General features: G+C 37.9%; 1 protein-coding gene across 1 annotated transcript in view; it reads right to left on the bottom strand.

The window, feature by feature from the left end:
• Positions 1–13,302, bottom strand: part of SLC38A9 (solute carrier family 38 member 9) — a 64,033-nt gene that overhangs the window by 24,730 nt on the left and 26,001 nt on the right. The window contains exons 6-8 of the mRNA XM_049768149.1: positions 10,850–11,020; positions 8,189–8,248; positions 6,440–6,631 (exon numbers count right to left, since the gene is read on the bottom strand). Of these exons, the coding sequence (XP_049624106.1) occupies positions 6,440–6,631; positions 8,189–8,248; positions 10,850–11,020 (423 nt within the window). The remainder of the gene's footprint in view (positions 1–6,439; positions 6,632–8,188; positions 8,249–10,849; positions 11,021–13,302) is intronic.

Consider the following 13,302-nt stretch of genomic DNA (forward strand, 5'->3'; position numbering starts at 1 on the left):
GTGGCTACTCTTGGTTCTGTGCTATGGGTGGCTCCTGGCATTGCTCAGGGGATCTTGTGATGCCAGGGACTGAATAGAGGTTAGACACGTGCAGGGCAAATGCCTTAAGCCCTGTACTATATATCTTTTAGGCCCCAAAGTATTTTATTTCATTATTTTGGGCAACATTCGGTGATGCTCAGAGTTTACTCCTGACTCTGCACTCAGGAATTATTCCTGACAGGATCAAGGGGCCATATGGATTGTTGGAGATTGAACATGGGTTGGCAACATGCAAGGCAAGCACCCTGTCTATATTACTATGGTTCTGTGTCCCACCACCCCCAACTATTATAAAGTCAAACTTTGTTTCTAAATTCTCAACAGTTTGGAAAATTACACCTTATTCCTCATTATCAAGTTTCTTAGTGGATAGTAATGTAAAAAAATAGAAGCAAGCTAAGAGGTATCATATCAGAACACAAAGCAAGAAAGAACCTATAAAGGTAGCTTATATAGCTGAAAGCAAAGATGCCTAGTTTACTTATAGGCTGAGTTTGTTGAAGATACATGTTGAGAATTCATACAAAATTGCGAGGTTATATAAGAGGAAAAAAATCATGAAAATTACTAGTAATATTTGCATTGGGATTAAAGACATTAACTGTCTAGAAAAAACAGCTACATTTAGTCTAAGATGATAAGACAGTAGAAAAAGAAAAGCAGAGACTGTATATATAATAAAATTACTTAAGAAAAACTGTAAATCACATAATCCACCTGCAATCTGATCTAATGTCTACATGAAATTTTGATTGGCTCTAACCACTTGTGAGATGGGAAAAATCAAGACTCACACTCACTGGTATTAAATTCAGAATAGAGAAGACATTCAGAATTTTTCAGTAGTCTAAGAAGTTGAATTATTCCCTTTAAGGTTGCTATAGCTTTAAAAGAAAGGAAAATAAAATATTCTTGTCTTAAGTTAACTGATCTGAGCTTTTCACTGGAGACACCTTTTGTTATTTTAAGGCATAGTTGTAAAAGCAGAGAAATGAAACATTCCTTTGGTGATTCAGAAATTCTTTAAATTTCTAAAAAACAGGGTTCACAAAAAGGAACTGTTATCTTTAAGGAGGTAATAGTGTTCCAAGGGTGATGACGGTAAGGAGGAGGAAATAACATTGAGGAAGAGAAAAATAAAGCAGATTAAACCTAAGGATCTTGGTGTCTCAGGGGGAGAGTATAGGGATAATTCTGAGCGATGCTCATAAATAAAAATTGTTCAAGAAAATATTCAGGGCCAGCGAGGTAGCGCTAGAGGTAAGGTGTCTGCCTTGCAAGCGCTAGCCAAGGAAGGACCACGATTCGATCCCCTGGCGTCCCATATGGTCCCCCCCAAGCCAGGGGCAATTTCTGAGCACTTAGCCAGGAATAACCCCTGAGCATCAAATGGGTGTGGTCCGAAAAACCAAAAAAAAAAAAGAAAAGAAAAGAAAAGAAAAGAAAATATTCCATAACTATGGGTGTCTCCTACCCCAACTTCTTTTTTTGTTTTGTTTTGTTTTTGGGTCACACCCTGTGACAGTCATCGGTTACTCCTGGCTCTGCACTCAGAAATTGCTCTTGGCTTGGGAAACCATATGGGATGCCGGGGGACGTGGTCTGTCCTAGGTCAGCTGCATGCAAGGCAAACACCCTACCAATGCACACCACTCAGGGGAATCCCCCTCAAGTTCTTTTTTAACCCACCTCTTCCAATCTGCTTGGGGGGAGAAAGGGGATAAGAAGGAGAGTTCGAGAGAGAATCAGAATCAGTAGAGAGAGAATCAACAAGCAGAACCAGCAGAAGGAATCAACAGAGAGAATCAACAAGAAGAATCAGCAAAGGGAAGTCAGTAACAAAGCCTGAAGAGCAGCTGAAAGGGAGACAGAGGCAGAGAGAGCCAGACAAGGAACAGAGAAGGAGCTGCTAGGAAAAGGCTTAGCATAGAAGCCATGTGAGGAATACACATGGCAGTTAGGACCATGAAATAAAGCTGGATGACTCCTGGAATTCATCTGACTGCTTTGTGAATTTCTCCACCATCTCCCTGAAAACTTCAGACACACCAGGATGTAGGACTACAGGAGCCGAATCTAGCCGAGAAAGGCCTCACCATACCCCTACCAACACTAATACTATTTAACTTATAATAAAACAACAATGGCACCCAAACCCTGGACAGACTTGAACCCTGGATCCAAGAAGAAGACTGCAATAATGGTGACTTGAAATTTTGGTGGATTATCACCATGACAGCCCCCTCAAACGAACTGAATGTGCTGTGACTTTCTCTGGAACATGGGTGAATATGGCTGCAGTTCTGAATGGCTTCATGTTGCTCTGGTCCATCTATTTGCATTTCTTACTGGACTGTACGTGCCAGACTCCCTAGAGAATCTCTTGCACGCATGCCACAAGAGAGGAAGAGTACCTTCCCAGTGGTGACGAGTTCTCGATCTAACGGCCTTCCCAGAACTGATAATTTATCGTTTACAACTGGCACTAAGCCAGAGAGACCCCCATCTCCCAAGAATAATAAACCAGCTACCGACTCTGGAGACTCAGAGTCTAAAAATGGCTCAAACAAAGATACCCCCGTGCCCCAAGCACTGAGTCAGGTAGACAAGCTGGTGCTGGCAATTCCAGTCCTGGGCACTGTTAAATGGTTCAATGTCTGGAATGGTTATGAATTTATCAACAGAAATGACACCAAAGAAGATCTCTTTGTTCACTGGACAGCTATTAAGAGAAACAATCCCAGGAAGTTTCTGTGTAGCGTTGGCGATGGGGAGACGATGGAGTTTGATCTTGTGAAAGGCGAGAGGGGACCAAAAGCTGCTAATGTATCGAGAATGCCAGTGAAAGGTAGCAAATATGCCCTAAATCGACATAGGTTCTGTCAATTCATTCCCCAGACTCACTCAGTTGGCAGAGGTCCCCTCAGGTGATACAGAAGGAGGCAGTGAAGAGGAAAGAGTTGAAGACTCTGAGCAGTATCCCAGACACCACCATCCACCATCTTTCCTCTACCAGAGGGGCCTTTTGCAAGGACCTTGAACCCCTAACCTGCAGCAGCTTATTGAAGAGACTCCAGCAGCCTAACACAGAAGGTGATGATGGAGAAGATGGAGGATCCAAGACCAGCTGAAGACCAATAAAGAATAAGTTGCTTTTAGAACTTTCTGCACCTGGGTTACCTCCAAAAATTTAACTTTCTCCTAGGCTAATCTCTTCACCTTATTTTCATCAGTCACTATATTGCTGGTTAAATTGTGTTTTATCTGTATGAATCTTATTGTTTTGTACTAAGTCCTATTGCAAACAGAAAATTTTGTATCTAACTTTAATGCTTTAATATTTGTTTGCACAATTCTGGGGAAATGCATGTTAGAATTTTGTAAGTTCTCAGCTACTCTGATGTTATGGTGTGTATCTTACATAGCAGCTTATTTTCAAACTATTATCTGCAGTAAAGTTCTGGTGATTTTGTTTAGAGAAGCTTATGAAAAGAAACTTGGATGTTCTAGACTTATCAATAGTGCTTCTGTAATATACAAAAAAGGTGGAGAATGTGGGTATCCCCTCCCTAACTTCGTGTTTATCTCACCTGAATGAACAGAACCACCCACACCTGGAATAGGAGGGAAGAAGAGTTTGCTTGGGGGAAGAGAGGGGATAAGATGGAGAGTTAGAGAGAGAAGAGAGAATCAGCAAAGGAGGAGAGTCAGCAATGAAGTCTGAAGAGCAGCTGAAAAGAAGACAGAGGCAGAGAAAGCCAGAGAAGGAGCAAAGAAGTAGCTGCTAGAAAAAGGCTTAGCAATAAAAGTCATGTGAGAAAATGTACATGGTAGTTAGTACTGAGAAATAAAGCAGCTGACTCCTGGAACTTCATCTGACTGTTTTGTGTATTTCTCCACCATCACTTTACAACCTTCAGACATGCCAGGCCATAGGGACTGCAGGAGCTGGGCCTAGCTAAGAAAGGCCTCACCACTGCCCTCCCAACACATGTGAACAGTCTCAATATATTAAAACAACACCTAAGTACAGTAAATTTAAGACAAAGGAGCTAAAAACATTAAATGGAACAAATAGTATTAGGAAAACTGCACAGTCACGTGCAAAAAAATGAAACTGGATTAATACTCATACACAAAAAGTTAATTGTAAGTCAATTAAGTACCTCTAGTACAATAGTATACATCAGGTAGGGCTTGCCTTGAACATCCCATATTGTTCCCCGAGAACTACCAGGAGTGATTCCTGAATGCAGAACCTGAAGTAAACCCTGAAATTGGTGAGTGTGACACCAAAGGAAACAAACAAACTCACTAAAAGGAAAGTGGATTAAAAACCTTGAGATTAGACCATATCATATAATAAGAAAAAAGATAGAATTCTGTAGGATGTAGACCTCAGAGTTGGCTCAATGGTTTAACTCCAATGGAAGAGACAATTTTTAAAAACAAAAATAAACAAATGGGGTTCCATCAAACTAAACATTTATGCATGACAAGAGAAATGCAGATTAGAGTTAAAGTATACCTAATGAATGAGAGAAAATATTTGCAGACCCTACTTCTAACAAACTCCAGCATTGCTCAGGGCTTACTCCTGGCTTTGCATTCAGGAATCACTCCCAGCAATGCTCAGGAGATCAAATCTGGGTCTGCTAGGAAGGCAAGAACCTTAACTACTATCCAATTGCTCCAGTTCCAAACAGTTTATATCTTAGACACAGAACCACATTCATAAAATTAAAAAAAAACACAATAAATTTCAATGAAATAGAATATAAAAAAATGAAAAAAAAAACAATGTTTGGTGGGGAGGAGTTAATAGAGAAACCCTCACTATCTGTTGGTGATAATTTCATCTGGTTCAGCCTCTATATAAATTTCTCAAAGTATTATGAATATAATTTCCATATATTTCAGTGATCTCACTTATTGGAATCTATTCTAACACAAAAAACCATTAACTTGAATATATATACATTTATATGCACCCCTATGTTCATTTCTTTTTGTGGTTTTTGGGTCACACCCAGCAGTGCTTAGGGGTTACTCCTGGCTCCAGGCTCAGAAATTGCTCCTGGCAGGCACGGGGGACCATATGGGATGCCGGGATTTGAACCAATGACCTTCTGCATGAAAGGCAAATGCTTTACCTCCATGCTATCTCTCCGCCCCCCCCCATGTTCATTTTAGCACTAAGTACAGTAGGCAAAATATGGAAACAATCCAAATGTGCAATAATAGATAAATGGGGAAAGAAGCTGTGACACTACCAGTGTTTTTCAACCTTTTTGTGCAAAGGCACACTTTTTTCATGAAAAAAATATTACGAGGCACAGCACCACTAGAAAATGTTAAAAAAAAATTAACTCTGTGCCTATATTAAATATATATAAAGTAATTCTCTTGAATAGAAATCAAATAAACACAAAATTATTTTATAGTTACTTTATTATGAAATAATCTTGATTGGTCTATTTGTGAGCCGAAGCCGAATGTTACGGATAAAATCGGAATTTTTCCCATGGCACACCAGACAATATTTTATGGTACACTAGTGTGCCATGGCACAGTGGTTGAAAAATGCTGAGATACACAATAGAATGCTATGCAGCTTTAAGGAAAGATGAAATCTTGCAGTTTGCTACTACTATAATGGAACCATTCAAAGGAATCAATTTAAGTAAAATAAGTCAGAGATAGGACAAATATCAAATGATCTCCCTCATCTGTGGTATACACAGAAACAAATTGAGTATTCTGAATGATGACAAACACTTGGCTTTGCAGATCTGAGATTCCAGTCAGGGGTGTCGATGGGAATAGATCAAAATGACTTAAAAAAGTAGACGGGGGGTGTCTCAGGTACTTTGGTGGTAATGAAGTTGCAGTAACTTATAATTTTATAACAATATAAAACTCAACATATTATATTCATCTTATATATAATATATAGTAAATATATCTTTATATGACTTATAATAATGCACATGTTTATTATATCATATATATACATATTTAAAATATACCACAATTGCTTTTAACCCTAATGTTTTTAATTCTTAAAACTAAAATTTTGTATTATATCCAATTTGGATCTTTTCTAAAACCTTAGTCTCTTTCCTCTAGTTTGTACCCCTCTAAGGAAAAGAGGAGCTGTTCAACAGAAATAGGATGAGAAACCCAACTCCTTCCTGTCTGAAAAGAAAATAACCTGGATGTAGTCATCTACATCTTCTTCCTTCAAAACTCCATACAGAAATAAAAAAGAATGAGCAGATTAAGCACAGATGAACCATCTTCCAACTGTCTCCCAGTTACCCTTATTTTCACAGAATCCAACATGTTTTCTACTATACTAACTGCTGAAGTTTTCACAGTAGATATCTAGGCTTACCTAGGATATTAAATTTTGCAAAAAATGAAGGTGATTTGAAATTGAGCAGTGGCAGGAGAAGCCCTATGAGGTAAAAGGGCACTGTCTTGGATTTATTCCACCACATTTCAAACTGCTGGAGTTCGGTGTCATTGGTGTAGAAGATCGTAGAGGTGTTGTCAGGACCACCACTTGCAGCACTAGGACAAATCACTGCAAAAGGGAAACAGCAGCTTAGAAAAATTTCCCTTGAAAGCGGTAATAGGGAAAAGGAAAAGGTGGTAATAGGGAAAAGGGAAAAGTGAGGAAGAGGGAAGAAGGCAGATTAAACCTAAGGGTAAGAGAGCACCATTCCAGGGGAGTCACTCTTGCCAGTGCTTAGAAGCCATGCAGAGTACACCAGGGCTCTGTGTGCAAGGCATCTGCTCCAGCACAGTTGAGCCATTTCCTCAGCACTAATCGGTTTCATTAAAGGGCAAAATAATACACCGAGTTACAAACACTGGAATGTATGCTTTGTGAAAATATATTTGTCTGTTCATTATATTCCCAGAGCCTAGAAAAGTTCCTAACACATAAAGACTAAATATACTTCAAAATGTCATCTTAATGATTACTATGAATCTCTACCAAAATGACATCAAATTAGTACCATTGGAACTTAAACACCTAGAACCTTTAAGTAATATTTATTTACTTTTTAGTTTAGCGGTATAAATGATAAATTAAGTTTTATATTTTTTCCTGTGAATGCCAAATTGGATAAGTCATAGAAACCATAAATTGGGGCCAGAGCAGTGGTGCAGTGGTAGGGCGTTTTCCTTGCATGCAGCTGACTTAGGACAGACTGCGGTTCAATTCTCTGGTGTCCCATATGGTCCCCCAAGCCAGGAGCGATTTCTGAGCGTATAGTCAGGCGTAGTCCCTGAGCGTCACTGGGTGTGGCCAAAAACCAAAAACCAAAAGCCAAAAAAGAAAAAAAAAGAAACCATAAACCACAAAGGTCTGCTTGTTACTTTTTCTTTTTTGGAGAGGGGCCATGCCACCAGCTGTGCTCCAGGTTCACATCTGGTGGCACTCAGGGGATTATACACAGTGCCAGGATCAAACCAGGGTCAGCCACATGCAGTGCAAATGTCTGAATCTTATACTTATATCAATCTAATCCCTCAAAAAGGTTTGTTTTTCATTAATTTTAGCTTTTGAACTGTACCTATCAATGTCTGGAAACTAATTTTGATAGTGCTTAGGAGACAATATAATGCCAGGGACTCAGCCAGGATTTCTGTATGCAAAGCATATGCTCCAGGTCATTGAGAACCTCCCTAGTTACCAAAGATCTATTTTAAATAGCTTTAAGATACATATTTGTACTATTTAACACATTTGTAACCAAAATAATGTTCAAAATAAGCATACTAAGCGCTATGCCACCAGATATTTTTATGAATTAACCAGACCAGAAATGTAGTTCATTCAGTTGAGCACATGCCTAGCATTTGCAAGGCCTTGAGTTTGATCCCTATTCCTACATGGTATCTTACTACTGCTAATGATTCCCAAAACATCAATGAGAAAAATAAAACAAACCATAAACAATAACATAATTACCTCCTCAACATTTGCCAACAATTCAGTAAGAAAAATGGTGGTTATTTTGCATTAATCCTTTGCTGAAATAAAGCTAAGGATTCTGTCTATTTTTTTTGGAACAAATGAAAAACAGGTAAAGAAATCAACTAACTATACTTTAAATTCCAAACTACTTACCAGGGTTGCTACCATTGGTACTCAGTATAGTGTCAGTATCATTAATATGATGAATAAAATCTAGAAATGAAGAGAGAAATAGAGTTCAATATTACATAAATATCCTCTAAAGAAAGTAAGTTTATCTACAAATATCTTGTCTCTATAAAAATGTATTGACCCTATAGTACGATACTTTAACAATTTCATCTTCAGCTTTCTTCACTTATACAACTGATATTGGTTTCAGAGTACCACTATAGAAAAAATTTTATATAATCAAGGAGGTTGAAAAAGCCTATAGAACTGAATTTAATGAAAACCCCTGGTTAAAATGATGCATACTCTCTCCCTTTTATACTAATAATAAAGTAAGTACAGGTTACATCTTATATTATGTTCTAAGTTGCAAAAGTGGAAACCCAACATTCTCAACATCAAACTTACTTGAAAAATGAGAATGGATAAGGAGATCATGATACATGCCTACAATATAGTATCTTAAAAGCAGCTAAAATAAACAGAATAATAAATAGATGATGAGAAGAAAATGCTTGGTAATAAAAAATTCATTAAATGTTGGTTTATTTAAAATAAAAACCAAGTTTTTGTTTTTTTCTTTTCTTTTTATTTTTAGAAAGGAATTTTGGATCATGTCCAGGGGTGCTCAGGTGACCATAAAGTGCTGGAGATCAGATGGGGGTCAGCAGCTTGCAAGTCATGTGCCTAAAGTCCTAAATTTCTAAAACTCACTAGTCCTAAAAATTGAATTTATTTTCCTCACTCACCTCTCCTGCCAAAGTTCTTTATTAATGTTAGCATTTGTTTTGCTTTGGCTTTCTTGTAAATCTAAATTTTAAACATACTACAATGCAATAATCAGCTAAACACGGGATAAACTTTAAATCTATAGTTCATAAAGGAAAAAACTTAAGACCATTCAATATAAAATGAACTTTCTCCAGTCAACTGAAAATATCATATAAAATATTTGGTTTGAATATCTATTTTTGGCACTCAAGGAATTAACCTGAGAAAATGACAATTCAGTTATGAAAATATGTTTATCACAAGCATTTATTTATCATATCATAAATGTTTATCCATTGTTCTACTGTTTTCAAATTTTAGATTCTAACCATTTATTTTGTTTGGGAGTCACAACTGGCTATGCTCAGGGTCCACACCTACTCTATGCTCAGGGACTACTCCTGGAAGTGGTGGGGGACCATATGTGGTACGAGGATTTGAAGTAGCATCACAGTCCCAGACTCCAGCAAGACAAGCATCTTATCCTTTGTGCTCTCTCACTGACTCTAGATGCAAACATTTAAAAAATACGCGGTTAAAATTTGGTCTCCCTAAAACTCTATACATCAAAGATTTTTTTCATTTAAAATATATTTCTTTCCTTCTCTGTTGTTGCTATGACTTCAGTGATTGGGGTCACACACATGTAGCTGCAGTGCACAGTGGGTGGCAGGCATGTGTGGAGCATGTCTGAGCATGTGTGGAGCAAAGCCAGGGATGGAATTCATGGCCTCACACTTGCAATGCAGGTGCTTTTACCAATGATGCCCCAAAACATCAGATTCTTTGTGTGTGTGTGTGTGTGTGTGTGTGTGTGTGTGTGTGTGTGTGTGTGTGTGTGTGTGTGTGTGTGTGTGTGTGTGTGTAGCAATGCCAGGGATGGAATTCATGGCCTCACACTTGCAATACAGGTGCTTTTACCAATGATGCCCCAAAACATCAGATTCTTTGTGTGTGTGTGTGTGTGTGTGTGTGTGTGTGTGGTTTTTGGGTCACACCTGACAGTGCTCAGGAGTTATTCCTGGCTCCAGGCTCAGAAATTGCTCCTGGCAGGCACGGGGGACCATATGGGATGCCGGGATTCGAATTGATGACCTCCTGCATGAAAGGCAAACGCCTTACCTCCATGCTATCTCTCCAGCCCCAACACATCGGATTCTTTAGCAACCATCCAATACCAATAAACTTCCCAAACTCTTCTGGTACCTAAAACTTGAGGGTTATGATAGAAAGCCTTAAATGCTTTCTTCCTGAAACTTAGACATTTTATTTTAGGGAAAGTGAAGGAATATCTTTTTTTTTTTTTTTTTTTTTAGTGGAGGGGGGAGTGCACACCCAGTGATGCTCAGGGATTACTCCTGGCTATGCACACAGAAATCGCTCCTGGCTTGGGAGACCATATGGGATGCTGGAGATTGAACCCAGGTCTTTCCTGGGTCAGCCATGTGCAAAGCAAACTCCCTACCACTGCGCTATCGGTCTGGCCCTAGGAATATTCTTAATTTAAAAATGAACATACATGGGCCCGGAGAGATAGCACAGCGGCGTTTGCCTTGCAAGCAGCCGATCCAGGACCAAAGGTGGTTGGTTCGAATCCAGGTGTCCCATATGGTCCCTCGTGCCTGCCAGGAGCTATTTGAGCATACAGCCAGGAGTAACCCATGAGCACCGCCGGGTGTGGCCCAAAAACCAAAAAAAAAGAAGAATATACATATGTTGGAAAAAGGAAACTGATCAAATACTTTCTTTACCAGAATTATAATTATTATTTTTGCTTGATCAAAAATCCTGAATTTAAGGCAGAAATGAAAATATCCCAGTAGTTATTATATCTGAAAGGAACTGTGTTAAATATATACTATGGATACTTACTAAAAATAAACTTTCCAGTATTGAAAAGAAAATTTGACATAAGCACCCAATAAACTATCATTGCTCCAATGAGGGAGACCATTGAGAAAAGGAGACTTGACCATTGTCCAAAAGAGCCAAAATAGTGTCTGCAGACATCGGGGTATTCCCAGGTAGTGGTATCTACTGATGCTATAAAAAAATAAGGAAAAATTTATATGTTTATCATATTTCTATACCACAAATATTTCTTAATACATTTAGTAAAAGTTTATGGATAATCATTAAATATTAGAACATATTATAGGTAATAAGTAAAACATTAAAAAATAATACATAAAAAGAAATGTATGTCAATGAAATAAGATAGTATCATAAAAGTTTAAAATTAGAGTAATAAGCCAAGGCTAGAAATAATCATTAATAAGAGACAGAAGACATTATCTAAAATATTTGGTATTCTATTCCATCACTGTTGTTTTAATCAGTCTTCTGTAGTTGGTGGTCCTGATTTTTGCCCCAATCCTAAGATGAAGCATAGGATAGAGTCTTTATGTTTCCAGAGGTTCTGCTTGGTTGCAGTTGTCTCATTCAGACCTCTGGAGTTAGAGATCTTGGTTGTTGTAGAGATCATAGGCCAAGGCCTAGACTAAGGTCTTCTTTTATTGGTCCCAGGATAAGTTCTGCCCAGTCTTGGTTATCACAGTCAGTCTCTGTAGATATTGAAGTTGGCTTTTGTACCAATCAAAGCTTAGGCCAAGTTGCTGTCATTTCGTCATTATGAGGATGTCATATCAAAATCGGCGCATGTTGGTGTCAGAGCTGTATTAAGAATGTCTCAAAGGGAGTTTGGTTCCTGGAGCTGTTGCAGAGAACTGTGTCTGAGATCTAGGGTTCAGGGTTGGACGATCACTATCTAATCACATGGAGTCTAAATTGGGACCATATGACATATGTTCAAGGTGGGAGATGCCCCTGTATTGTAAAGTATATAAGTTCCTATCCCTAGTAGATAGGAGCTTGTTTCAATATGTAAAATTTCCCTTTTTTTTTTTAGTATGTCTTTGCAAGAAGAAATGGTGCTATATTATATTGCTGGTGCATTTGTGGGGAGAGTGTCAGGCTCCATCATCTCTGTGCCTTGGTTTTGATCTGAGTTATTATCCCAGGCAAGATTTTTCTTGTAGGTTTTTGTATCAAGCAGAACCAAAACAGATGAAGTTAAGGAAGAAGGAAAAACAGAAATCAGACAATATATATTTGTACTTACATATATATTAAGGAAAAAATAAATAAAAATAAATTTAAAAATATTAAGGGAACAAACTGATGCAGGAGACTACCTTACATTTGGGGCTAAACAGGTTAATAGGTAGTATTATATAGGTCTTAAACTTATAAAGGAAATATAGGCTTCCCATTGTCTTTTGAGATTTTCTTGTGGGGGGTGGAATCCAGAGCACATTTTCATCACACACTGTAGTCTTGTTGAGATTGAGAAACCATTTGCAGCATAGGTAACCTTCTAGAGCTGGGGTTCAGTATCAAACAACAGACCACATTTGTGGGGGTGAGAAGGAGGGCCACAGAGTGTCAGGAGTTAGCAGGGGTGTTGGTTGTAGATTCTTGCCGGAGACAAGATGTGGGGACAAGATGTCCATTCACTTGGGAGCTGGATGGTGGCTTATTGGAGCAGGAGATCAGTCTTGATACCTAGTTACATGATATTTTTTTGATTTATTGTTGAATTCTATTTGCTAGTATTTTGTTGAGGATCTTTGCATCTGCTTTCATCAAAGATATTGACCTATAATTCTCTCTTTTTGTGATATTTCTGTCTTCTTTTGGTATCAGGGTAACAGGAACTATTTTGGAATGCTTCTGTTTCTTTGTTTTCCTGGAAGAGCTTGAAAAGAACTGGCAATAGGTCTTCTTTAAAAGTCTGAAATAACTCACTAATGAATCTATCTGGGCCTGAGATTTTGATTTTGATATTGTTCAGGTATTCCAACTTATCTTGTTTCAGTCTTTGGAGGTAACAGGAATTCAAGAATTTATCCATTTCTTCTAGATTCTCTCATTTCATGGCAGTGAGGTTCACAAAGTAATCTCTGATGCTCCTTTAAATTTCTAATTCCCTCTTTTGTTTCTGATTCTATTTATTAGGAAAGCTTTCTTTCTTTTTATTTGTGAGTCTTGCTAGTGAAAGCCTATATTATAACTCTTAAGAGAAACTCCAACCCAAAAACTAATCTAAGTCACTGATACTAATCTTTACCCAAACCTAGGCTTAAAGTTAACAATCGAAGAACTTGTTTATAGCTAATTTTCCTTTTAACTTCAGATATATCCAAACCAATACTTTATTATAACAATAACCATAACCCTATACTAACTTAAACCTTAGTAAACTTAAGTTAGGTTAACATAAGTTAACCTAATATAAACTAAACTATACTTTAACCTAACCCTAT

The sequence above is a fragment of the Suncus etruscus genome, chromosome 2 (assembly GCF_024139225.1).
Source record: "Suncus etruscus isolate mSunEtr1 chromosome 2, mSunEtr1.pri.cur, whole genome shotgun sequence".
Lineage (NCBI taxonomy): Eukaryota > Metazoa > Chordata > Mammalia > Eulipotyphla > Soricidae > Suncus > Suncus etruscus.